General features: G+C 38.4%; 8 protein-coding genes across 8 annotated transcripts; 4 read left to right on the forward strand and 4 right to left on the reverse strand.

Annotated features, from left to right (window-relative positions):
- Positions 1-1,933: 1,933 nt before the first annotated feature.
- Positions 1,934-3,750, reverse strand: GCK72_017892 (uncharacterized protein; the record flags this gene model as incomplete). Its single annotated transcript, XM_003112276.2, has 7 exons — positions 1,934-2,174; positions 2,317-2,526; positions 2,575-2,663; positions 2,713-2,797; positions 2,845-3,210; positions 3,456-3,535; positions 3,583-3,750. 7 exons carry the CDS (start codon positions 3,748-3,750, stop codon positions 1,934-1,936), a joined length of 1,239 nt encoding a protein of 412 aa, XP_003112324.2.
- Positions 3,751-4,428: 678 nt separating this feature from the next.
- Positions 4,429-4,822, reverse strand: GCK72_017893 (uncharacterized protein; the record flags this gene model as incomplete). Its single annotated transcript, XM_003112366.2, has 2 exons — positions 4,429-4,609; positions 4,662-4,822. The coding sequence occupies 2 exons, from the start codon at positions 4,820-4,822 to the stop codon at positions 4,429-4,431; spliced, it is 342 nt and encodes a 113-aa protein (XP_003112414.1).
- Positions 4,823-5,164: 342 nt separating this feature from the next.
- GCK72_017894 (uncharacterized protein) lies at positions 5,165-6,382 on the forward strand (the record flags this gene model as incomplete). The annotated part of the gene is made up of 3 exons (XM_053732299.1): positions 5,165-5,413; positions 5,462-5,887; positions 5,933-6,382. 3 exons carry the CDS (start codon positions 5,165-5,167, stop codon positions 6,380-6,382), a joined length of 1,125 nt encoding a protein of 374 aa, XP_053581212.1.
- A 46-nt stretch (positions 6,383-6,428) lies between these two features.
- GCK72_017895 (uncharacterized protein) lies at positions 6,429-11,963 on the reverse strand (the record flags this gene model as incomplete). Its single annotated transcript, XM_053732300.1, has 9 exons — positions 6,429-6,724; positions 6,771-6,927; positions 6,978-9,037; positions 9,632-10,340; positions 10,389-10,728; positions 10,777-11,141; positions 11,233-11,504; positions 11,718-11,798; positions 11,849-11,963. 9 exons carry the CDS (start codon positions 11,961-11,963, stop codon positions 6,429-6,431), a joined length of 4,395 nt encoding a protein of 1,464 aa, XP_053581213.1.
- Positions 11,964-15,028: 3,065 nt separating this feature from the next.
- On the forward strand, positions 15,029-17,804 carry GCK72_017896 (uncharacterized protein; the record flags this gene model as incomplete). The annotated part of the gene is made up of 7 exons (XM_053732301.1): positions 15,029-15,193; positions 15,308-15,571; positions 15,626-15,812; positions 16,331-16,447; positions 16,499-17,139; positions 17,188-17,478; positions 17,532-17,804. 7 exons carry the CDS (start codon positions 15,029-15,031, stop codon positions 17,802-17,804), a joined length of 1,938 nt encoding a protein of 645 aa, XP_053581214.1.
- Positions 17,805-20,464: 2,660 nt separating this feature from the next.
- On the forward strand, positions 20,465-21,507 carry GCK72_017897 (uncharacterized protein; the record flags this gene model as incomplete). The annotated part of the gene is made up of 3 exons (XM_003112468.2): positions 20,465-20,962; positions 21,008-21,327; positions 21,375-21,507. The coding sequence occupies 3 exons, from the start codon at positions 20,465-20,467 to the stop codon at positions 21,505-21,507; spliced, it is 951 nt and encodes a 316-aa protein (XP_003112516.2).
- A 2,468-nt stretch (positions 21,508-23,975) lies between these two features.
- Positions 23,976-25,041, forward strand: GCK72_017898 (uncharacterized protein; the record flags this gene model as incomplete). Its single annotated transcript, XM_003112652.2, has 3 exons — positions 23,976-24,073; positions 24,127-24,833; positions 24,881-25,041. The coding sequence occupies 3 exons, from the start codon at positions 23,976-23,978 to the stop codon at positions 25,039-25,041; spliced, it is 966 nt and encodes a 321-aa protein (XP_003112700.2).
- A 244-nt stretch (positions 25,042-25,285) lies between these two features.
- On the reverse strand, positions 25,286-26,041 carry GCK72_017899 (uncharacterized protein; the record flags this gene model as incomplete). The annotated part of the gene is made up of 4 exons (XM_003112725.2): positions 25,286-25,333; positions 25,386-25,772; positions 25,816-25,929; positions 25,976-26,041. The coding sequence occupies 4 exons, from the start codon at positions 26,039-26,041 to the stop codon at positions 25,286-25,288; spliced, it is 615 nt and encodes a 204-aa protein (XP_003112773.1).
- Between the last annotated feature and the right edge of the window lie 155 nt (positions 26,042-26,196).

Below are 26,196 nucleotides of genomic sequence, written 5' to 3' on the forward strand. Positions count from 1 at the left end.
TGACTGATCTCGGTTTTTACTGTTTTTTTCTTTTCTCTCTTTAATCCTTTTCTAGCTGTATCCTTTATACATTTGATCGTTTTTTGTGTCTCTCTTCAAAACAAAAGTTACTGACTTTTTGCTTTTTGTCTTCTTTTCACCACATATTTCGTTTGTGATTGTCTAAAAAAAACAACATCGGGTTCACTCCCTTCTCAACTCAAATAAAACACTTTATAATTATAATTGTTTTTCAAATTACAAGAATAGACTGGAGCTCTGCTGAAACAGGTTGTAGTTATTTCAGAAGCAAGAATGTTTTTCTCGCAGGAAAATTTTTTCGAGATGTGCGTGATCTATCTCCAAATCTTCTAATTATCGTATTCTGTGTCTTAGCCATTTGCCTCAACTCGAATAGGTATCTCAACCACGGATCTGTCTTTTCTCAGAAAAATTTTGTACCTATTCTTTCCTGGCAGAAAAACAAATTCATTTTACTCCTCCTCCCTTCTTCGTATGTAGCTTGGGAGAGGCCGCTCTTCTAAATTGTTGCGGAAAAGAAGAAGAAGACGACTAGACGGATTGAAATCAGATCCTGAATATTCTCTTCTGATGTTTTTAACAAAAGGAAAAAATAAATAGAATGAGAATTTAGTGTGTGTTATAGTGCCACCGCGGTGAAGTTCGAATTCGTTACGGGAAACAGGAAGCAGAAGAAGAGAAAAGAGGAAATGACGGGATGAGCGATGGGGACTGAAAATAAGGAAAGCATATCTAACGGAATCTTCTAAGAAGTTTCTAATGTTCTAGTTTCTAGTTGTGATTTTAGTCTGGTCGAGACTCTGTGTGTAGTTCTTCTACGAAGGATTTTCAACAAGCTAGGGATTGCCTATTGTGGTTCTTATGGACATGCTACAAGAAAGAATAGTATCGGATTACTGATACTAGAGAGTTTGCTTTCAGACCACCATTCAAAAAGTTCTTCAGGTTACTGTAACTACGATAATATTGCAGTCAACTAACTTTAAAGATGGAAGATATCTTTTACCGAATAAGAAACCATGCCTTATAATGAGAACCTTTGAAAATGCACGGACGCGCAGGCAGACTAGCTTCCGTTTCCCGGACAATATTACTAGCCCATTACTTTTCTTGTTTCATATGATTCGAGGAAATCCGGACGTTTTAAAAGCTTGAACTTCTGTTCACCAGTAGATTATATCTATTTCTGCAATTCATTATCTTTAAAAACTTTTAGATAACCATTTTTAGTATAAAACAACTAACTTTTTTTCATCATTTCTCCATCAAGTACCTATTTCATTTGTCTACCCCCTTTAGTGTCTTATCTCCATGTTGACCATCGTCTATTCATTCTAAGATCCTAATCGATTTGAGTTGACTTCTCTCCCCGCAGCGCAAAAATTAGACACCTCTCGCATACTATAGATCATGGTGATTAGGTAAATCGGTATCCCGACGAGAACAAAGGTGAAACAGGTCAGATGACGTGAAATCTGAGAAACTGTTTCGTAGATCTTGAATCTTTTGAATAACAAGAAAAGGCACGTCTTCCACAGAATCGTATTCAAGGATGAATTCACGTGAAGTCAGTTTTCAGAACATGTGTGACTCAAGGTTGCAACTCGACTATAAAACATTCAAAACTTCACAGTCGGGTTCAGTGAATCTACGTAGTTATACTTTGAACTAGTTGAATTGCATATGCCGTACCAGCCTGTAGACGGCCAGTAAATCGGCTCAAAATGGACATTCGAAACGAGTACAATCGTCCTCGAGAGAGGATTATCGACTTTTGCTGCCGATTTTCTAAGTGTCTCTTTCCCTTTTTTTCACTCTCTGAAAAAGAACAAGAAATCGAACGATGAGAAGGGAAATAATTATTTTATAGAAGTAATTTAAGGAAAGGGAAAACAAAATATACATTTCAGAACTACCATCGAATAGTTTCCTGCTTATATCTAACTTTTCTTGCCTCTTCTCGTTTCTCTAGAATTATTTTCTTGCTTGTTTCATCTCGGAATTGACAATGATATACGTTAACCGGGCACCATGACAACACTTCTATATCGAATTCATCACAATATATCGGACGGGTGTCGTAGTTGTATTTGACTCGAAATAGAACAGAAGACGTCACAGATTCTGGGATAGAAGGGGTGAATATTGAGGCTCTGGAATAAAAGGAGAAGTTAAGCATACTAACTTTTTGAAAGGTACTGTATCTGAAAGTTAAACACCCACTCATGCAAACAGATCTAGAATTTCTCATGCTACAATGATCATTCCTACTGAAAACCAATAACTGAAACTCACTTCTTATATACAAAATCCTCTGATATCTGATCCATCGATTGAATATTCTTTGGATCAGTCACTTTTCTGAACTGAACATGCCTTTTATAACTAAAAGATCCAAGAATATCTCTTGTTTCCGTTTCATTTTTATATCTTTTCAAAGTACTATCCATCTCTAGAGTCTTTGTAACAACTCTTGTTTCTGTAACATCATCTCCTTTCAAGTTTCTGAAATTATTCAGATGAATTCAAACAACTTCAGAAACCTAGACGAACTGCAGGAAAAACGGTATATCCACAACTCGTTCATTAATTCTCAGAAAAGTAACCAATTTGGAATCTGATCTGGATTGAAGCAAACAGTTCTGAAAATTAAATGTTCATATTGAAAGCACGAAACGTCAGTAATCTCACAGTTCTCTGAATAGTCTTATAGTCGTCAGTTACTGTAGTCAAATTTCTGAAACTTCTTAACGAAGTCAGTTTGACAACTCCTAATCTGAAAACCAAATTCCTACAAATCCAAGGAATTCAGGAATCCAATACCTAATATAATCATCGAGAATCCTTCTTGTGTATGCATCCAAATCAATCGTTGTGAAATGGAAAAACTTGATATTCAGATTCTGATGATACTCGATAAATGCAGTAATTTCCAGCCAATTTGGTTCCAGTTCCAACTCGACACAGACTGTCAAATCGTGTTTCGTTTCGAAGAATTGCCGCTTTTGAACAGGAATCGGAACTAATTGAGGAGATTTTCGGAACGAATAACTCAAAGAAATGAATCTTGAATCAGAATTTTCAGGTTTTGGACATCTGGCAATTGTCTCTGTGAACATTGAAATTTGTCTCGACGAATCGGGAATCGAACGACGATTTTTGTCAAAATAGTGACAGTAAACTGAGGATCTGGAAGAAGAACTGTTGTTCAACTTTCTTAAAAAATCATGATAATAGGATTCTGAATTGAGAGTGTTGAACTCAACAGTTGACTTCTGAATAAAAAAGTTGGGCTTTGCTGCTGTAAATCGGAAAAATAGTGAAATCTTTTTCACAATTTTAGAGTTCTGAACCGCATTATTTTAAAAATTAAAAAGTGAGAACACTGGAATTCGAAAATTGAAAAAGCTAATGAACTGGAAACTATATCTTACCCTTTCAAAAGAACTTTGGATGTTGCTGATGTGATAAAACCATCTTCAAAATCGAACGCCGACAATAATGCTATATTTTTCTTCAATTCGTTATTTTTAATTTAATTTTATTGAATCTATTAATTACCTCTTCCGCTCTACTTCTCATCACTTCTTGATAGTATTTCTTCGCTTTTAGAGACACTTGAATTTCATCTCTCTGGTGACTATGAATCAGTAAAAGCCACAGTAAAGAAATAATAATTAGTGGAGTTAGAATTAAAGCTGAAATATAAGGGACACTCAATTTTCTCATTGTTCTAAAAGAACTAAAAGTGTCTCGAGAATCGAGAAATGTGAGGATGGATAAGCATTTCAGATTTTATCTCACAACGAGACAGGGATTTTAAGCACATAAAAAATGAAACGGACACACAATTACACACCAGAATGAAGAGCGAACAGGCGGGAAATTTGGAAGAAAATGTCTCTTGAAGCAATATCTTAATAATCTCAGTTTTACAAAAAATAAGAAAACAAGAAAATTGTATTTTTTCTCTATTGAAAAAAGAAAAATTCAAAAATTTTTAAAATAATCGTTTCGTTGAGAAGAGAAAAAAAAACAAAACAAAAGAGAGAGCAATTTGAAATGAGACATGATGAGAGAGAAGAGGAAACAGATTTAAAGAAAATAAATTATAGTGCAAAAATGTGAAATGAAGATGGTAAGAAGCACAATTTCAGATGACTTGTGTGCGCAATGGGGAAGTTAAAAACAGTCAATAAATAAATGATAGAGGGGTTATTTCTCAAAATTATGCTAAATTTTGGTATAAAAATCAAAAGAACAAAAAGCACAAGAAGTACAAAGTAGAGGAGGGGATGAGAGTGGGGCACCAGATATGAAAGCGTTATGTCTAAAAGTAATAGCACCAGATGTACATCGTTTTGATTTTGGAACAAAAAAAGAAAAGAAAAAAAGAGAGATGCAAAGTTAGTCATTATTTACAGATCTATTCAGCGAATCCTTGTCGGATGAAGTATGCGAATGATTCGACTGCAAGTCAATAAGATTCTTCTGCAGCTCATTGACAGGCGCCGGTCCCATGTGCACTATATGCATGAAATCCGACGGGGTCGAGATTTGGATGTGACTCCGACGCTCCGAAGCACTTCTGAAAATATGCTAGGATTTTGGTTCGGCATGTGCTGCAAAACGTGGCATACCTATCATCTTTTCCTATAGCCTTGAATGTGAACTTTCGTCGCGTCACTTTGCGTCCATCCGTACTTCCAGATGCCAAATTCACAGGAACGTCTATGGAGTCCTGGTCTTGAAGCACATTTTGAAGGAGCACGAATATTGGTGAATCATTGCATAGGCACATTGAAAGGATTCCATCATTTGATAATGGCTTCGCCGATCTGAAATTTGTTCAAATTATTCCTAGGAACCTGCTAAAACCAACAAATTTGTTTATAACCCGTTAACAATCAATCAAATGATAAGATAACACTGATGTTTCGAATCCAGAAAGCGAATGGATTCGCAAAATGATATAGGTGATGATCATTTTCTCTTTTCACCGCAGGCGCGCGCACGAAGCGCATCGAACTAGGCCAACAACCTAGTTTCTTTGCCTCCTGTTTCTCTCTCGGATCATCAAATCTCGAATCTCCTTTCCGAATTTTACGTTTGATATTCCAAATTCTTAACAGTTTCGCCTGAAATGAAACATCGAGAGGCTTTGGCTCTCGTGGCCTTTGGTCTCTTGGCAGTTTCTATCAGTGAAGCTGGTAATGTATTAGTATGTAGAGATATCAAAGACTGTAATACTTGTGCTGACAGTTATATTCATATTCTTGGCTTCAAAGAAGACTGCAGATGGTGCCTAGAAACAAATACATGTGGTGGACCTATTTCATGTCCTATGGGAAAACCAGTTATCCAGAAAGACCCATTCAAGTGTCCAACTCCAGTAAGTTTTTGCCTCAATCAATATGATTCAACATTTCTTAATTTTTAGTATAAGCCAACAGCTGGTAAACGGTATACCGATGCATTGGGAAGATCTCTATTCGCAATCTCCACTGCAGTTCGAGACCGTAACGTGTCTGAATGTCTCCGAAGTGTTCGACCTGATATTACTTTCTCCCGAACTTATGAAGTCGAGTGCGATGGATCTGGTAACTTGTGCAAGGGAATTATTGCAAAGAGTGAAGAAGCGAAGGCACTTTATGTAGCATACAAGGGAAGTACCGCTGGAAAGCAAGTATTCGCTGAGATGCTCCATGGATTGACCGCACAACTTGGTGCCTGGGAGAAGTTTGAGTCACAGGATGCTGGAGTTATCAACTATTTCCATACCGCTTTCTATCGTCTCTTCATTGACAGTGGAATGGAAGATGATCTTATGGATTTGATGAAGAAACACAAGAATTATAGAATTTGGGTGAGTTTTTTTCTTCTTGCGGACTGTCTCAATTAATGATTTCAGTTGACTGGACACTCTCTCGGAGGATCTCTAGCCTCCATGACCGCCCTCCATCTCGTCAAAAAGAAGGCTGTCGACAAGAACCGTGTACGACTGATCACTTTCGGAGAGCCACGTACCGGAAACATCGCATACGCCAAGGAGATCGAAGAGAATGTACCGTTCAGATATAGAGTTATCAAACGTGGAGATCCAGTACCAAATATGCCTGCTCCACTCAATCCAGCTGTTCTAACAGCAGCTCAGTACAACCGACAGGCGATGCATTATCGATATTTGGTTCATTATGATAACAATATGGCGAAGGGAGATGGATTCAATGTCTGCTCAGTGGCAGATGACCTTGGTTGCCGGAACACAGCACTCAGCAACTTGGCTGACCACACTAGCTATTTCCAAATCGATCAGGATGATTTCATTAGAAATCATTGCCCACGGCATGAGCTTATTTAGTTTTTCGTATAATTATTAATAATTTTGATAATAATAAAAACAAAACCTACCTCAAGTTAATCGTTTGAACCCATTCGGCAAGTGTCACATTGAAAACGTCGACTTCATTTTCAGAGAAAACACACAAGTAGGGCTCATGATATGCGAAATATTTGGCTTGTGTTGGGAACATCACTTCTGGTAGACGAGATCGACGGCCCATTTCGTTGACATACAGACCAATCATATTGAAAACAAGCAAGTATTCATCCGGTGATCCGGGGACGTTTACGATAAGTTTAGCCTCGTATTGAGTTTGTTGGTTCAGGAATTGCAGCGAGGTATCTTCCATGTTGACTAATGCTGAAATTTCTAGTTTAGATTTAGAGAGAATCATGGTAATACTTACAAATATGTTGAAGAACAACGCCGCTTGCATCTCCACCACCAATCGGGGAGGCATCAACTCCGACAAGTGACCATGAACGGAAGCTGTGTGGGAAACCGACGTAGAGACGGCCATTGAAGATTGCAATGGATTGTGGAGTTCCTGGCATAGCAAGATCCTGAAAAACAATTGTTTTTAAACTAAACTCAAATCAATTAATCTTTTTACCTTCCACTTTTTATGCCTTTTCTCAGATCGATCTATCTGGAATATTGTGACACTCTTCTTGAAAGCAACGGCAAAGAGTCCGGATCGACCTGGAGTGTTTGTGCCGACAGCCATCAGATGGCATCCTTTCGTATCATTCACTTTAATCCACTTCAAATCTCTTCCATCTAATGCTGCACTTGGAACTAATCGAACATGACGGTCTTTAGCTGGTCCAACAATCATCATGAGCAATTGTTCTCCTTCGTCGTATTCGACAGTTTCCACACATCGCTGCTTGTTCTCCTTCTCACCACCGACTGGAATCAACACTTGTCGATTGATTTCAACGCAGTAGAGTCCATGATCAGAAAATCCTATCACAATTTTCGATCGATCGATTATTGCACAACACTGTGCTACTCGAATAGATGGGAGAGTTGTCACATCAAACACTTCTTTCACTAGGAATGCTTTGCGGTCCGCCAGTTTTGATCTTCTGAGCAACGTCTTCAATTCACTCAAGGCAACAACCCACTTCCGTTTTTCTTCTTCCGTCTCAGCCATGAACAGAGTATAGAATTTCGACGATGACGAGTATTCCGATGACGAGTTCATGATTTGGGTAGTGGTTACTCGGAAGATCTTTGGAACATCTCCTTTCTGCGCATGAATTACATCGGCTTCACTGACTCCACACACTGTGAAATCTGGATCACGCATATCGAGTACCAATCGAATCTCATTCTTCACGTCTTGCATTTTATTCTGTTTATCAACAGTACAGTCGTAGAGATAGAGTTTGAAGTCACACACAACTACATATGCGGTTTGCCATCCTTTTCGCACACCACCAGTCCTCGGTGTCTTCACAAGTCCTTCATAAGCAGTTCCAACTCCACGAGTTGGATCTATTCCCAGTGGTCGACGTTCTTCTTCTGGTACCGGACATGATTGAGATACTCGTTCAGCACATGACACGTGGCAGGCGTAATGACAGCTTTGGCAGAAGAGACCTTGACGATCGAGTCCGATGAGGATTGATGTACAGTGCCCGCATTTCGTTGGAGTTTTGATTTTCATCCTTTCGAAATTATGACCTCTTTCCATTGCTGATACGGAGACTGGAGAGAAGATGCCACTACCAGTTTTGATTGGTTTCTGTTTATATCTCAAATCATCAACCCGTTTCGGCGCTTGATGGTCATGGAGAAGAATCGCATTTTCGTAAGATGGAGTAGATTGTCTTGAGATCATTTCTTGTCGCATTAAAGATGAATTCGACATCTCGTAGTCGTTTGTCATACTAATCATCAAATCGCCACGACCTACAGTAGAAGAGAAAGCGCTGTCTGTTGAATTATCGATATGTTTCTGTTGTTTGAGCATAGATACTTCTCTCATCAACGAAGCCATTCGTTTTTCAGTATCATCCAACCGAGCGGTGGCAGTGAGGTATTGTTCTTGGGTGTTTTTGAGCTCAGACTTCAGCTTCAACTTGGCATCAATTTCGGCTTGAAGTTGACGTTGCAAGTCTAATCCGTCCTTTCTCGCAACATTATTCATCCTTCGCGATCCCCATCCAGATGGAGTATTTTGGATGTAATTCGAAGTTGTTAATGGCGAATTGTTCTTCAATGACTCGACTTCTCCGGTAATCTTTCTTGTCAAATTCTCCATCTCCTCACGTGTTGCCTTCTCCTCATTCACCCAGTTGAACAGTTCCAAAAGTTGTTGCTCTGTGAGGGCACCACGTGGAAGAGCAGCCATTTGCTGCGAGAGCTTCTCGATTTCATCGCGAAGTCCACGATTCTCGACGTTCATTTGTTCAACGTTATCCTGAAGCATCTTCTGTGCTCGTTCGTAATGAGCCTCCAATTGCTTCATTTCTTGCTCCGATTGAGCCGTATGGGATGCACGCTCTTCTTCCATTCTCTGCTTCAGCTTCTTGATTTCTGCCTCTTTTTCTTCGTTGGCCGATTGTAACGTGGCAATGTTCTTCTTGGCGGCAACGACTTCTTCCGAGAGTTGATCGTCGGGTTGAGCGGATTTACGAGCCTCGCTGGTGACTTCTTCTTGCTCTGAAAATAGATAATATTAACTAGGAAACAGAGAAGAATTGAAGGGGAAGCTGAGAGATTTGCTAGGAAAACAATGATAAAGCTTCGAAAAACCGTTCAAAATATGACTCATAGCTCTGATTGAAATTGAAAAACCAAAACATTACATATTTCATCACATGATATGCTTGTGGTGTTTCCAGAAGATTTTTTTATTTGATACAGCATCGAACTGGAGAAACATGATTCAACCTAGTTTTTCAAACATTATAATTTTAAGAAGCTTCTTTTTATATTAATTATAGAAGTCTAAAATTATCTCAGCATTTTTTTCTGGGAAAAATAGTCACTACTCAATAAATTATATTTGCTAGTGATACGAATGAAGGGCGGTCAAGTACACATCCCCATTCTGTGCATAATAATTGAATGAGAATAATTAGAACGTTTCGACATTTTTTCATTTTCGTTTTGAACAAGAGTGATTTGTGTAAGGATATGATATGTAACGATATTCTTCTGTCTTTAGGTTATTGATAACATACCATTTTTTCTTTCTTTTTATATTTCGATTGATTTGGGTGACTCCAGAGTTAGAAAAGTTGACAAACTCACTCTTAATCAATACAATCTTCTCAGCTTCCACAGTTTTCAGTTTCTCTTCCAGCTCCGCAGCCTGCTTCTTTGCCTTCTCAGACTCTTCATGTAATCGTTTCACCGTATCTTTCTCACTTAGCAAGGCATCTCCAACATCAGTCAACTCTGCTTGCATATCATCTCTTTGTTGTACAACTGTCGCTTTCTCAACCAAAACTTGATCCAAATGATCGTTGATATTATCCAACTCTCTCTGGATTTCGCTTTTCTCCATAACCAACTGTTTGTTTCGTTCTTTCATTTCTTTCAATTTCTTCTCACTTTCCACAACGATTTCATCTTTTGGCTTCTGTTGTTGTTGAGCGACAGCTTCATCTTCCAGTCGTTTATTCAAAATCTGTATTTCATCTTTCAGTTGAGCTATCGTTGCTTCATAGTTTCGGTCCTCGTCAGTCCTTGGATTTTCTGCAACGTGTTGTGCAATAATTATCTGAGCTTCTTTCAGTTTTTGAACCAATTCAGCCTTCTCATTCTCAAGTTCAACCATAAATCCATCGACACTTTTCTCCATTAACTCAGCATCTCCTTGACACCTCTGGGCGATTGCTCGTATTTCATCTGTTAATGAGCGAGCATCTGACAGTAAACTGCCATGTGTGTACGAGAAACCAACAAAGGGGAGATGGTTTCCAGTGAATGCGGCTAGTACTCGAGGTGGTTGAGTTTCCTGAAACTTTTATAACGTTAAAATTATTTTTGAATTCAGAAAACTCACGCATGGAGTGAAATCGTCTTCGCAAACATCGACATCGAAATTCGAAGTATCTTCCGGACTCGAAACTTCTGGTTTATATGGAGGACTTGAATCTCGAATCGTGTTCCAATCAATTCCTTCGAAAAATGGATGAGACTGGAAGTCACTCAAACCATTTCGTCCGAATCGTACATCACTTGAACAGATGAGTTGTCGTATCAGATCTTTGGCTTCCTCTGATACAATCCAATCGATTTCATCATCAGGGAAATCAAGCATGTCTTGATGACTCATAATTTTTCCGTAAGTGTCTACCAGTCGTTCCGAATAGAATGGTGTTGTGCCGTAGAGCATTTCATACCTAAGAAAGATTTGAATTTTCACTTTTATCAGTTTTTGAAACACTTACATGCAAATACCAAGTGACCACCAATCACACTCTTTTCCATATCGGCCTCGACCATCTTCCATGGCTCTTAAAATTTCGGGTGAAATGTAATCAGGGGTTCCAACCGCTACGTTCGACGCTACTGAACCATCGGGAAGTATCCGTAGACAACTTCCAAAATCGGCTAGTCGAATGTGTCCTTGCATATCGAGAAGTACGTTGTCAGGCTTTACATCTCGATGTACATAGCCTAGCCGATGAAGGGAATCGATAGCTAGCACCATTTCAGCAATATAGAATTTCGCCATTGATTCGGGTATGTGATCGACGAATTTTGAGAGAAGTGTGAGCATGTCACCACCAATGTAGTAGTCCATCACGAAGTACTGAAAATATTAAGCAATTAATATTTAATATATATATTTTATTTATTTATTTTATTTGCGAACAATTTTTAAAAAAGTAAAAAATAATCACCAAATTCTTCTCATCTTGAAATGCATAATGCAAATTCGTGATCCACCTTCGATCTCCATACACTAAAACATCGCGTTCTTCTCGAAAACAAGCAGTTTCTGCTCTTTTCACCATTTCCCACTTGTTCAGAATTTTCATCGCGTAAATTTCACCGACTCCGCGCATTCTGACAACGGCTACTTCTCCGAAAGCTCCTTTTCCGATCACTTTGAGAACTTCGAAGTCTTCTCGATTTAGCCGAAGCTTCTTAGCTTTGCCGATAACTGATTTTACTGAAAAAATGAATATTAAACATTCGAATTGGATTGTAAAATTTATTATGTCTGAAGAACAAACCAAAAATGCATTAAATCTTGTAAAAATTAGAATTTTAACTGTCTTCAGATTCTTGCTATTTTTAGAACTTTTTGGTATTTCTATTTGAAAGTTTATGAAAATCTTGGGTTTTGGATTATTTTTTACAAATTTAAATTCAAAAAACGAACCTGATTCTACGAACTCTGCAATACATTTTTCCTTCCTTAACGTGCTGTTGCAACATTCGTCGTATAAGCAGATAAGGGAATCTGAAAGATGTTCGAATCGATTTTCCGTAAAATTTATTCAAGCGACTTACCAATAAGTGTCTCGAATGAAAGTGCTTCAGGCCTCTTGCTGGGACCATCCATATAAATTCCTTCCAGGTCTTTCAGCCGAACCGGCGCCGAATCATCGGGCGGTGGTTCTGCCATTTCTGAAGCGTAGAAGAATAATGAATGAAATATTTTTATTGAAAGAGTTTTCAATAAATAGACGAAGCACGGTTTTTGTTTTGAGAGCATTGTGACGAAATGCGAACAAAACGAAAACAATGATAACGAAAAATAATAAAGCAATTGAAGACGAATGTGATGGTATACCAAGAATGGAAATATGTTTTGATAAGAAATTCAAAACAGTTTACAAAACTATTTTTTTGAAATGGAATAAGGTTAAAAGTGCACTTGAACGGATAGTTGGGAAAAAAAAGAAAAAAGATGAGAAAAGGGGGGCAAGTTGTGGGAAAATTACACTATTTTTCGTCTCTATCCCTCGGTTTCTCCGCTTTGTCCATCCGGACGGACAGCGGCGAAGATCGGTTGATTTGATTAGCTTACGCGTTTCACGTGACACTACGAGTGCGCAAACCGTTCGCAAGGCGTGTTCTCCGTGCGTCCGTTTCGGAGGACTTTGAGGAGGCCAGATGTCACATTGACCCAATGGGAAAGGCTTCGAAGAGAAGGTTTTATTACGCATCTAGTACAAACTTGTGAGTGAAAGCTGGAGGAGGAGGAGTAGGGGATAAGTCATAAAAAACGTGAGGGAGCGGCGGAAAAAACAACAACTAATTGTGATAAGAGGTAGCGGAGAAGTCAGAGTTCAATCGTATTTTTAGATAATTTTTTTTCGGAATTTTCTTATTTTTAGTGAAGGCAGGGAACTAAAGAAAGATATAACAAGATCTTCTCTTACGCAGGTAAAATCCAGAAAAAAAACAGCAAAGTAAATAAATCACACTTGAAATAATGGGATTCAGTTCTACAAGTACTGTAGTCTCAAGTTGAAAAAGCTTTTAAAAAACAAGATTGTCTCTTGAAATGTTGGCATCTATTGCCTATTAATCAATGAACTTCCATTTTTCTGGTTTTCGGAATTCAAGAATCACTCATTCGCCTTTTCCATATTTAGAAAAGCCCAAATTAGTAGCGACAAAAGCAAGCAACATAAGTCTACCTAAACCCATTGTCAGCGTGGAGCGAGGAGGAGTTCGCAGCCAACTACTAAAGTATTTATGTTTACACAAATCGGAACCAATATACATTTCGATGTCGTCGTTCTCCTCTTCTTCTTCTTCTTCCCCTTTTTCCACCATCGTCATCGTCGTCACCCCACTCGGTTTTCGGATGGCTTTGGGTGTGAGGAATGGGCAGTGAACGAAGGAAAAAAAAGAAGATGGAGAAAGACTTTTTGGGACGGAAAAAGGGAAAAGTTGAAATCGAATCCGGGAGAATGGACTCGTAAATTTGGGATGATAACTTTGAAAGATTTTCGTTTTCTTTTTAAAGATAGAATTTTTCTTTAGAAAAAATTAATTTCGAGGAAGATTTCTAGAGAATTTCTTACTGTCATATTAATGAAGCAACCACCATCATCAGGGATTCTGTCATTAAGAATATTGCGAAATGTTTGAAACAAGGGATGACTCAAAAGCTGGCAGCTCACAACAATAACTCTTGGGTCCTCATTTCATTAGTTTCAACATTTTTTCCAAAGAAAATTTCCAACTAAAAAACTGCAACTGTTTCAGAAATAGAATCGAAGAAATAGAAAAAAGCTGTCAAAGAGCAGTAATTCCCTATTTCTAGTTTTGAAAAGTAAATAGTGATTAGTGAGAAGTATAGGGGAGCAGAAGATCAACGCATGTAATCATCAAACATTAGTTTGAACTGATTCGATGCAGTTTGGAGATAAAAATACAGTTCAGAAAAAAAACAGCTTTGGAGGAAAAGTTTCAATTTTGTGAGAGCCGAAAGCTTATGCTCAAGACAAAAGAGATAACACACATGCCGCAAAAATCATATTCAGGAAGTCCTTCGTTCTGACTGGAGTCACCACTAATGTCAATAATCACTAAGCAAACTATAGTACTTACATAAGTGCGCAAATGTGCAGAGAGCATCCCTACCCAACGTCTCTTGCGCCGCAATGAGCAGTTGCTCTGGCGGAGTTGAAACGAAAGAAGAACTGGCCACGGATCGGTCGGTTAGTAGAGGAAGAAGGGGAGAGACGCGGTGAAGTGGTTTGCCGGACGGATGAAATTGTCCAGGAAGAAGGAAGAAGCAACGATGAGAAGGAGGGGGAGGAGTGATAAATATTGCGTGGACAGATGTTCTCGATCTGTATGTATGTGCATACTTTCTGTGAGTGGACAGCCAATGAAAAAGTGTTGAAAAAGAGAGGAAGAGGAATAGAGAATGATGTGAAAAGAGGATTGAGTAACAGGATTTGCATGCTAAATCAGACTGTTTTGTTCTTTCAAATTTCGAATTGGTTGGTTATATTGTTTTTGTTGACAGACTCAGGGAAAGAAGGTGACCGTTTGGTTGAGTTATGAGGTGTGGTCATCTAGAATCTGAACTTCTGTGCAGTAGATTAGGAATACATAACGTTGAAGCAGTGCTCTAAGTTTCAGAGTCTTCCTAAACCTTTTTTAGAGACGTTTTACAGAGATTTGTCAAGAATAAATATCGTGACCCGTGAATTCAACAAATTCACAATTTTGTAGACTGAAAGATTCTGAATACCAAATCATGAGCTCAATTTGCCAAGATTTGATTTTGGGATCTTATCGAAAGATTTCGGAGATCTAGCTCTGGGAAAATGAAAAATCCTTCATCGTGAGAACTACAGTAATCCAACGATGCGTAATTTAAACTCATTCGGGTTACGGTAGGTACCGTAATCTGCTTCTCATTGTTAGCGCAGTCAGTTTTCCTGCATGATTCCTTTCATTGTCTCCCTAATTATCTTTGGTTTTTTCTTCTTCTACAAAAAAAGAGAAACATAAATTTCTATATTATTTATGAGTGCTCCGAAGCAACTATACAACTCTATCGGCTTCTAAAAAAAGAAAAAAAGAGTGATCCGCATCCCGACACAACAAAAACTCCTAGCAACATCCCAGCGAAAAAAAGAAGAAAAAAGAGGAGACCAACATTTTTTTGTGTTGCTTTTTTGTTATACTTCCCACTGACACTAACGACATAAATAGAAAAGAATGCTGACAAAATTCGATTTGTTTTATCTGTTACTTCTGTTTTGTATCAATGGAGGCATTGTTTCTGGATGTATCTGGCCAGAGGTGGATGCCCTTTTCATTCTGGATTCCACACCTCAAGTCACCTCATTTCAACATCGTGCTGAAATTGACTTCTTGAGACAGGTAAGTAAAGATATCTCAAAAAACTAGAATAGTACAAAACTCTTGCCAACGAATAGTTGTGACAAAAAACGACACCTGAGGTGTGCATTTCATCACAAAATATCAAATTTCTAGGTGATGTCCACAATGAAAATGAGCTCGTCGAAAGTTGCGATGGCTCAATTTACTCCATGGTCAAGCGTTGAATGGAGTTTAGCGAATGCATCATATCCAGAATCTCGGGTTCAAGAAGCACCATATTGTCCGTGTGAACAAGATAACTGTCCATCTACTAGTATCAATTCATTGACTAGATCCACTATGAATTCTGCAAATCGAAAATCAGTTCCAGATGTTATTCTAGTAATTTCAAATAGTTATCAGCCATTAGTAGAAGTTGTAAGTTATCGAATCATTTTCTGAAATTCCAAAATCTTTTGTATTACAATTCAGCTCCCAAATGAGCCTCTCATTTCTCCAACATCCCCACTTCACGTCTTCTACATTGTAATCGGATCAAATATGCATGTCTCTCGATTCGAACCATCTGCTCACACAGTTGGTATCAAAGTGACAGATTTTGAACATCTCCCCCATTTGGTTGGACCTTTGTGCCAGAGTGTTAATGGATATATCAAAGGTTGGTAGAGTTTTTTTTTGGTTAGGTACAGTTTGTACCTTCGTACGAGATCTGATTTTCTGACTTTCTTCAAAAAGTTTAGTTTCGTAAGATTTTGAAATAAATAGCCTCCCCCGATCCCCTTATAGTGTTTGGTGTCATCCTTTTTGTGCACCGATTCCATGTGCTCTGCGAGCCCCCGGAGCCCATCTCGTTGTCATGGGTGCCCACGAGCGCAATAGTGAAAAGAGAAGCATTCCTTTTTGACCACCACCACGATACGAATTGTGTATTTGTTCTGCGTTACGTGTTTTTTTCTTTTTTTCGTCAGTCTGACCGACAGTTTTATGCATGAGTAAAATTATTGCTGATGTGTCTTGGTGGAACTTTTTGAACTGGAATTCCACAAGTTGTCATCGTCAAAACGCTGAACAGACAGTGTTTTGGACAGTTCCATGTAAGTTATAGAGATTGTTCTTTTAGTGAGAATAAATTAAAGGAATGAAATGTATCGGGTGGTAACTAACTTTATCTTTCAGGTACATCCACTACTCGATTCGGTCCACTTTGCTGGATCATCATCGGCGCAATCCTATTCTTCGCTATCATTCTCGTTTCACTTCTGGCTTACGCAATCTACACTTACAACGAAGAAAGTGAGTTAATGATATCTTCTGATTTTCAGAAAGAATTATATTCGTATTCAGATCGTCGCTTACGACACCGAATCGCCGAATCCGAACGTCTTCTCAGAAAGCAAAACGAATATTTCACTTCACAACTGCATACAGAAATGCAGAAACAAATTGCAAACGGAGAAAAACATGCAGAAGAAATGAAAAAGCAGCAGGATATGATGCAAAATCAATTCGATCGTCAATTGGATATGGCTTATCAGCAAGGATCGAAAATTCAGATTCTTCCTCCGTTCCTTCAGCCACCTCATCATCACGAACATCATTCAGAAAATACAGGAAAGGAAAGCAACTTGAAAATTCTTAACTCAATGTCTTCTCAATTTTCAGGAAGAGGAAAAAATGATCGAAGAGACTCCGGTATTGCGTCACCAAGAAGTCCGAGAGATGCAGGAGTCCAAGTGACTCCGATTCCAACTCCAATTGATGACAAGAAAGATGGAAGTGAGGAAGATAATGAGTCATCTGGGACGTCTGAAAGTGTTTTCGGATCTTCGGGAAGTGATGTAACTGATAGTACTGAGGAAGATCTAGAGGAGTTGAATAGAACGACACATCTTCCGAGAGATCATCCTGCCAGAAAGCTGCCACCTATTGATTTGATGTTCCTGGTTGACACGTCGAGCAGTATTGGAATTAATAATTTTGATATTGTGAGCTTTTTGAGCTGATAATGATATATTTAATCTCGTTATCTTCAGCAAAAGAACTTCATCTGTGAGATTCTGAAAGACGTGGATATCGCACCTGGAAGATCAAGAATCTCAATGGTCCAGTATGCTCAAGACCCAAGTGTTGTCTTTGGATTCGATCAGTATTATTCATATGAAAGTGTCCGTCGTGGTGTTATGAGACTCTCTTATACAGGAGGTGCTACGATGCTATCCAAGGCGTTGGCTTTCGCCGGCGGAATCATGTATCATGAACAGAATCTGAAGAAAACGACCAAAAGACATCAATTCCTACCCACTCCAAAACATGACAGACTTCAGGTGACTAGTGTACTTTTTCTATTTATTTTTTTCAAAGTCTAATCTTTTTTCAGGTTCTCTGTCTTGTTTCCGACGGCTATTCAGATGACAGTGCCGATAAGGAAAGCGTAAATCTTCACGATCGTCTACATGTCAAGATCTTCGCTGTTGTCACCAGATCATTCAACAAAGACAAGTTGGTACCGATTACTCGATTTGATGGAAGTGTTTTCACTGTTCATCAGAGAGAAAGTGTGGCCATTTGGTTGTGGAGACAACAGAGAATATGGGCTGAACATTATAGTGCATTCATTGAGAAGGAGAAGAAGAGAAGTGCAAGGAGATGATAGTATTTTAAGTGTTTTCTGGATTTTCAGTCTTTCATTTCAACAGTTCTTTCAATAAAGTTTTCACTGGGTTACTAAGTTTATTTCTTTCTGTTTAGAAGTTTTCCGAAACTGACCGACTTCGATGCTGATTGGAACCTGAGTAGAAGAAACATAATAATTTTCAGAAGCCTTTATTGGAACTGTTTTCTACAATCATAACCGGTTGTCTCCTTCCAGGCATTGTCCAAATCGTTCCGTCGCACTTCTCGGTCTCACTATTTATTACCCAACTTTTCTTCGCTACGTCTCAATATTTTATACTTTCATCCTCGTTCTTTTGACTCTTTTCACCCGTTTGTTATCTTTATTCCATTTTTTGAAAAGTGAGAGTCAAGAGGGTTATTTGGAGCTGCAACTGCAAACCCCTCTTATCACTTACTCCCTCTAATTCTCCGATTGTCATGTGGCGGTCTGTCGCGATCATTAAACACGCAAAATAACATAATGACGTGGTGGAAACGTTGCGGTGACTTTCGAAAACTATTCCCACGAGATGATCTTCTTCGAAATATGATAAGAAGAAACTAGTTCTTTTCAGGAATCAAGTGGTCACTAAGTATCCAGCAACTTATCTCTAGTTTGATTTTTATCGAGCTGAAATATTTTAGAGCAAAAAATAGTGTGTTCATCAGAATAAATTTGACAGAATAGAGAAAAGAGTGATCTATGTTATAAGCCCGCCTAGATTCTTGTTATTTACTGTCTTTTTTCATCAATAAGCTGTTACCACGTTTTGACACGTTCATCAATTTTGTGCCTGAAGATCTGAAGAGGTCGTAGATGACCACTATAATCTATGTTCAAGGTGATCTGTTTTATGAGAAGATAAGAAAAACGAGAGAGAGAGATACCGGTTTTACTACGATCGTAAGAAGATGATTATTGAACTCATAGATCTACAGTTTCGTCGATTTTTTCATCTCCGATTAGAAGATTATAACAAGAATCTAAGACCAAAGGTTGGCTCTTTCTCTTGTTTAAAGAATACGGGTCTGCCCACAAAGTCACAGTACAAAATATGGACCGTTATCATCAAAAGTCTTTAGTCTTCTTTTAATTGCGTATTAATTTTTTTTCTGAACCTGCGTCACACACTTTTTTTTGAAGCGCCCTCTCTTTATCACTGGACTCAAATGTGGCCCTAAACCAAAAAAAGTTTATAGTCTTGCGGGAGAGTCATATCATTTTCTGGGAACCAGTGGAGGCTCGTGACCATTCCACAGGCTACATTAGAGGAACCATCAGAAAAAAACATAATCGGATGGAAAATTTCCAAGGTATTAACAGTTACATAGAAGTTTTTGAAGAATCCGGAACCATGCTGGGCGTATAATAACAAAACTGTAGTAGATGGGAATCGGGTTGAGCTATTTCGGGAATCTGGAAATGTAAACACAACTAGGTCAGGGAGAATTGATGATAATTTTGAGTCACTTGAAATTTAAGAGAAAGATGACGTCTCGAGCAGTTACATCATAATTCGTTAGCATTTCCTGTCATTATTAGAACGGTACACGGAGAATCTTAGGCGACGTTCAACTACAGTACCAATACCAGCTGAAAAATGAGGAAGATCCTCTTCAGTTTTAGAGATGACACGATCATTGATGTTCAGATGTTTTCAATTATTTTCTAGGAAAACTGTGCATACTTTTTTCCTTGCGTTCATCCATACCAAAACCAGGAAAGCTCTTCTCCTGGATAACAACTGTCAAGTAGTTCCATCTTTTTTGGGAGTAAACAACTGTTCTTTTGTGTCGAAAAAACAATTTATTTACATACGGGACAGTCCAAGAGTTCAGCTGATTCCATCTTTCTCCATTTTTTTTTCAAAAACAATTTTTTGCTTATCAGCGCTTCCCATTCCCTTTTCCGTGAGCGCGAAAAAAGAGACAACCATACAAAGTTCACTGGCTGATAATGAAGATCTTTCGCGCATCCTGGACACTCACACTATTTTCATTTGAATCCAAATCAAACAAGCATACTTTCGGTGATTCGGTTTTATTGATAACCTTGTTCAGTGCCTCACTCTCTGAGACAGATAAACACTCTCTTGTGTCGCCGCCCATTATCATCAGATTGCGGACTGGTCTCGTGATTTTCAGTCTGTTCGCGACCTGCATATAAGGCCGCGTCCAAACACGGGTACCCGTATTCTTATCAAATAGACACAACTTCACCTATTTCTGACCTTGTCCTATTCAATTGGTCGAGACTCGGAAAGTCCTCAGGCTGCCACGTGGCCTCCGATCATGGCAAATCGGATGCGACGTGTCAGGCGATGGATATTCTGGAGGTCTTGTCTTCCCTTTGTGCACGTCTCCATGTATGTGTAGTTGTTGGTGGGAGTACGATGATCAGTCTTAGAAATAGTTGTAGCTACAGAACTCCCATCAACACAAAATCTAATCTCAATTATTTTTTCCATAGGTCCTTCTCCTTCTTCTCGTAATGAAGACAGATGCACCCAAATGGTCTATGCCAGGACCATTTGTGCCGATGCTCGCTCTCGAATGGAAAGCTGGAATTCAATCCAATTTCCATAACTATCCAAACTTATAAATTCCATTTTCAGATATCCTATTTCCCCAACAAACCAGCGCGAAACTAAGACGATGGGAGTGACTGCAGATCTAAACATGCGGAAAGGCATCCGGGTCGTGCTCAACCCAACACAAGAGTATTTCGATCAGTTCCAGGAGTGGATCTCGGAGACGGAACGCTGGAATTATCGACGCGGAGAATACAAACTCTGGTGCACTGCATTCGAGAAATTCTGGCTGTATATGGCAATTGATGAGGAGAACGATGAGGTGGTCAGTGTTGTTTCATTAGCACTTCAACGTAATTCGGAAGGCAAGATGCTGTATTCGATCGGAAATTACTACTGCGTGCCGGAATGGAGGGGAAAAGGAATCAGTAACAAACTGTTTGTACAGGTCATGAAACATGTAGGAAAAGAGAATTGTACATTGTTTGGAGCCGTCGAGATGTCCCCTCTCTACGCATCACGCTTTAACTTTTCCATCATGAACGAATTCTGGCACAACTTTGCTGATATGGATGCAGCCGATCTTGTCATTCCAGCGATGCCAAACGGGTTTACTTGCAAGGTAATTGAAGTTGGATTTAATTAAAACTTATTGTTTTGTTTTCAGAAAATCGAAGAAAACGACTGGGAGAAATTCCACGAGTACGACGAAACGATCTGTGATCTCGATCGCAGAAAGTATATGAAAACCACAATGACTTTGGCGGCAACTGTATCTCGCCTTGTCCTTAACGAATCCGGAAAGATCGTCGGATTCGGATCCATCAAAATGGCTTTTGGAAACGAGCTCATCCTTGCTCCATTGTATGCTGAATCCCTTGATGCTGCAACTGCTTTGGTAGCCTCCATGATGAAAGGAATTCCGAATCTCCTCTCGTTTACAAGTCTAATTACGATCTACCCAGCCGCCAACAATGACGTGCCACGGTAACAGTTACAGTACCCCCGAACTATCGAAACGTTTCATTTTTCAGCTTGTTATCGTTAATAAGTAATAACAACTTCGATACCCATCAAGCGTATCGTCATCAATTCACCAAGGAAATGATGCACTTCCCACAACATAAAATCTACGGAACCGACGAAGTCTCCCACAGTCCATGCTAATTTATTTTTTGTATTTTGACTGGAAAATCATAGAATGAATATTTAACCACCAATCCTCTTCGTTTCATGTTTTCTTCCAAATTTGCAGATATAAACTATCTCAATAAAGTTTCAACTAGGAAATAAGATTAAATTTTTTGACAAATTAACACCAGGCATAGTGGGCTAAAAAACAATATCTATTGCCAGTTGCTGTTTGCGTTTCGCATAAACAACATGATATGCAATTAAATTTACAATAACATCTGAATAAGGTTATTTATGGCAGGATTACCCAAACCTTAAATTCAGAACTATCAAAAGAATTTTTCTAAGCAATTAGAAATGTCTTTTCGAACTTAAAGAGATCATATAAGAAGGGTCAAATTTCAAAAGTTTTTATTTTCGGCCATAATTCGATAGGTTTTGTGATATTCTGTAGCCAATCCATGTTTTTGCACGATGAGAGGACGCCATAAATTAGCTGTATAATAATACAAGAATTTTTGAAGTTAAAAAGGAAAACCAAATTTACAGTATTTTCCTATAAATTCATTGCTGAGTTTTCTATTTTTGCCGACGTGACCTATTAGTTTGTTAAAAAACTTTATTGAACAGAAAAAAAACAAAGATACTTGAATAAATAAAGAAAAACACGTGAACTACAGAAAATGAACATGTTCAAATTCTGTAGTTTAAGGAGAAAGCCACGTGGACTACAGAAAATAAACATGTTGATTTTCTGTAGTTTAAGAAGAAAAAGACGTGAACTACAGAAAATGAACATGTTTACTTTCTGTAGTTTGAAGAGAAAGCCACGTGGACTACAGAAAATGAACATGTTCAAATGTTTGAATAGAAAACGTTTGAATAGAAAAATGATAAAATTAACCAATTGAATGTCAAAAACCAATATGGTCCGAGTACTATTAAAGTGGAGAGTTGAATCCGGCCATGAAAAGACTATGTAGTGATATGTAAACGTCAAAATGAAAACTAACACAAAATAAAACAACAATTTATTTATGAAAAACATATTCAACGTCTGAAAAACAGTGATGCAGCAATATAAAATCCAGTTACCTGCCAGTGTTTCATTTTGGTGAATGAACACAAATTCACAGATTTGGGATAAAAGAAAAACAAAACTGATTATTTATAGCTAGAAAATGCAGCAGCTTCTTAGATTCGTTTTTTCTCGATTCATGCCTTTACTTCACGATTAGCCAGAGCAATTTTCAATATCAAATGCATATGAACTCTATTCAAATTCTGAAGGCACAGAATTTTTGCAATTCTTAGAAATAAAACAATCCATGTATTATCTTTTTTTTATTCATCTATAATTGTCATCGGTCTTTCTCTTAATTATTCAATTTCAGAATCCTCTGTTGTGCAAGTATTTCCAGTTATCACTTAAAAATACTCTTTGTTAAAAATACTCCAGATTTCAAATTCGCAAAAAGGTAAAGATATTATAAAAACAATATAAATTTTTTCTGGGTCTTCTTTGTGTAGTTGTTCATAAACACTTTTCGTCTAACAAGAAATCGCCGCGAGTAAACGCGCCGGGGACTCATCAGACTCAGATGGTACTAGCATAATATTTATCTACAAAGGAGGTTCCACTGGTAAAAACCGTTTTTCAGGATCCTGCTTGGCTTCAGGCATTATCAGTTAACAACTTTTGGACCTGAAAGAAAGAGAGTCATAGCAAAAAATATTGAACAATTGAGTTCGAAAAAGATTATAGCGTTTTTGGCTCCGTCAATATACGGATAATTTCACAGTAAAATCTATCATTATCTATTCTGAATTTAGAAAAAAGATGGTGCTATTCTCAGATTGGACAAACGCAAGGAACTAAGCTGACAAATGCACTTATCCTTATATTTGAAAGCGCCTACACTTTTGAAATAAAATTTTGAGGTTTCAAAATTGCTGTTATGTAAAATTTTTCTAGTAAAATTTTTGATATAGGTGCTGGCAATCTTGTCATCCCATCAATACCAAACTAGTTTGCTTGTAAAGTAATACCAATCAGATGCTCTGCCAGAAGTTAACTGATTTTACGACACTATTGTCGTTTAGGAAAACGAAACTTCGGCAATTAATAATAGAAAGGCAAATAAATTCTAACCCACTTTTTTCAAGTTGTGGTGACAATTGAAATTTTTGCTCTCTCGGTACTTCTGCACTTATGAACCCAGACATCACACATCGAGTAATTCATAGTATACCCCACACATGATATCACTCCCACTCCACCTACACGCATGTTTGGTCTACTGTTTTATCTTACAACTCTTACATATTCTTCCTCTCCTGACGCCAATCCTCCTCAATTTTCTGAAAATCAGCTCCTCGCCTACACACAATTTCGTCAGTTATCAGTGTTCAAGACACAGTTCAAAACACATACGTGTGCAACATGACTGTATAAAAGAGCAGGAGATAGGTGATACTCCAAGCACTTGATTTCATTCAAAATGCTCTTCTCAACCATTCTACTTCTAACCATTCTTGGTCTAACATCATCGGCAATCACTGGTCCACTATCAACGGATTTTCAGACTTGGTTGAAGAGGTTAGTTGTTTGAAACTAATAGTAAGATTTACTTATAACTGTTTTCTTTTCAGTAACGGATACGGCTCCTATGACTTTGTCCGTAGCGATTATGGAACCAAAGGAAGTTATGGAGGATTCACAACAAAATTCCCAAAATCCACCAAAACCCCTGTTATTTTCTTGCACGGAAACTCGGACAGTGCATTGAAAACCTCTTCAATGGCAACTGGATGGGATAACTCTATCACTTACTTCACATCAAAGGGATACACACAAGCTGAACTATACGCCACTTCATGGCAAGATAACAGTGCAGCAAAAGCCTCAACACGGACTCACAACTGCAAGGATCTGACACGTCTCCGTAAATTCTTTGAAGCTGTTCTCGCATATACTGGAGCCGCCAAAGTGTCAGTTATTAGTCACAGTATGGGAGTTACTCTTGGAAGAAAAGTAGTGAATGGAGGAACAATCACCGCGTCTGATGGAAACTGCGATTTGGGAGATTCTATCCGCGACAAGATCGATGTTTTTGTTGGAATTGCTGGAGCTAACTACGGTCTCTGCAGTTGTGCTGGAACCATCGGACTCTTTGCTGCTACATGTAATAAGAAGAACGGATTCTGGCCAGGAGATTCATGCGGTTCTCATACCTCGGCGTATTGTGGATTGTCAGCCATTCCGTGTAATGGAGTGTCTACATATTCTAACCTCCTCGATTCAATGAACAATTCAAATCTAAAAGATGGATCATATGTGTTCAGTATGTGGAGTAAAGGTAAAAAAATTGTTTAAAGTTTTAGAAAAACTCATAATTCTTTTCAGCCGATGATCTAATTGGAAACAGCGACATCGTATGGGGCCGTCCAACTTCTCTCATCCCATTGAGCGACGGAAAGATCATTTACGATTCGTTCAGTCATATGCAAAGCAAGGAAAACACCGCACCAGATCAATATAAATTGGTTGTTTCGAAAGCTGTATGAAGCTGAAACTTCATGCCAACCGCCATGTCTGTAAATTATCTCCGTCGTTTCTTTTTTGTTCCTTGTGTATCGCTCAAATAAACCCAATAACCCCGTATTAAAAATGTGTGATGTTACAGGATTATAGAATGGAATCGTATGATAAGGAAAGTCTTATTTCTGAAAAGTTTTCGTAGTGTCAGATGCCTTGGGTCAAACGAATTTTATTAGTGACAACGAAATAATTCATTGGGAAATCAAAAAGTTAGTATGCCTCGTCGTGGTAACCAGTCCGTGCTCTCGATTGGATGAACTGAAAAACACGTTTTGGTAAATGAACACGATGACTTTGTATAGTATCTTACTTTCGGTACTTGGTGACCATATCGGTTTCGCAGGAACGTGTGATACTTTGAAATAAAACAAATGAATAGAAGGCAGCAGAGAGCAGCAAACAAGCACAGTCCCATCACATAAATGATGATTGCTTCCTGATACTCATCAGTTCTATAGTCCTTTGAAACCACCAAGATTCGAGCTAACAGAACACCAAAAGCCAGCAAATTCATGAAAATTCCAACAACTAGAGCTGTGAAGTTTGGAACAACAAACACAGGGCGATAATATTTGAAGGATAAAACCAGGATGAGGATAGAGAAAAGCCAGAATGCTCCGAATCCAACATACCAAGCCATTCCAAGCTCAACCCACGACTCACTCCAGATCGTTGCATTGAATTTCAATGTATTATTCTGAAACTTTTTCAAATTTTCAGCTCTTTCAGTAGTAACTAACAGAAGCCGCCATAGCAGTTGCATTGTATTGCGTCTGTGGATAAGCAGTCTGCCATGTTCGATATCGAGACAAAATGAGCCCGGTACTGGATAGAGTCAATAAGAGAACGATCAGCTGAAAATGAAAGTTATGCTTCAAAGTTAGAAAATGGGGATTCTACCTGCAAACTGGTAACAACTCCAGCAGATGTGACAACATTACAACCACAAACTTTGTCAGTTGTCATTTCAGAATTTTCAAGAAAGAGAAATGTCAAGAATAACGACAAAAACGAAAAAAATCTTGGCTAAGGACCAAAATGAGTGTCGAATGGAGACACTGAAGAATTCTTCATGAGCATCCCCATTGTCTTGAAACAAACAAAAAAGATTCCATGGAAAC

Source organism: Caenorhabditis remanei, chromosome V (assembly GCF_010183535.1).
Source record: "Caenorhabditis remanei strain PX506 chromosome V, whole genome shotgun sequence".
Lineage (NCBI taxonomy): Eukaryota > Metazoa > Nematoda > Chromadorea > Rhabditida > Rhabditidae > Caenorhabditis > Caenorhabditis remanei.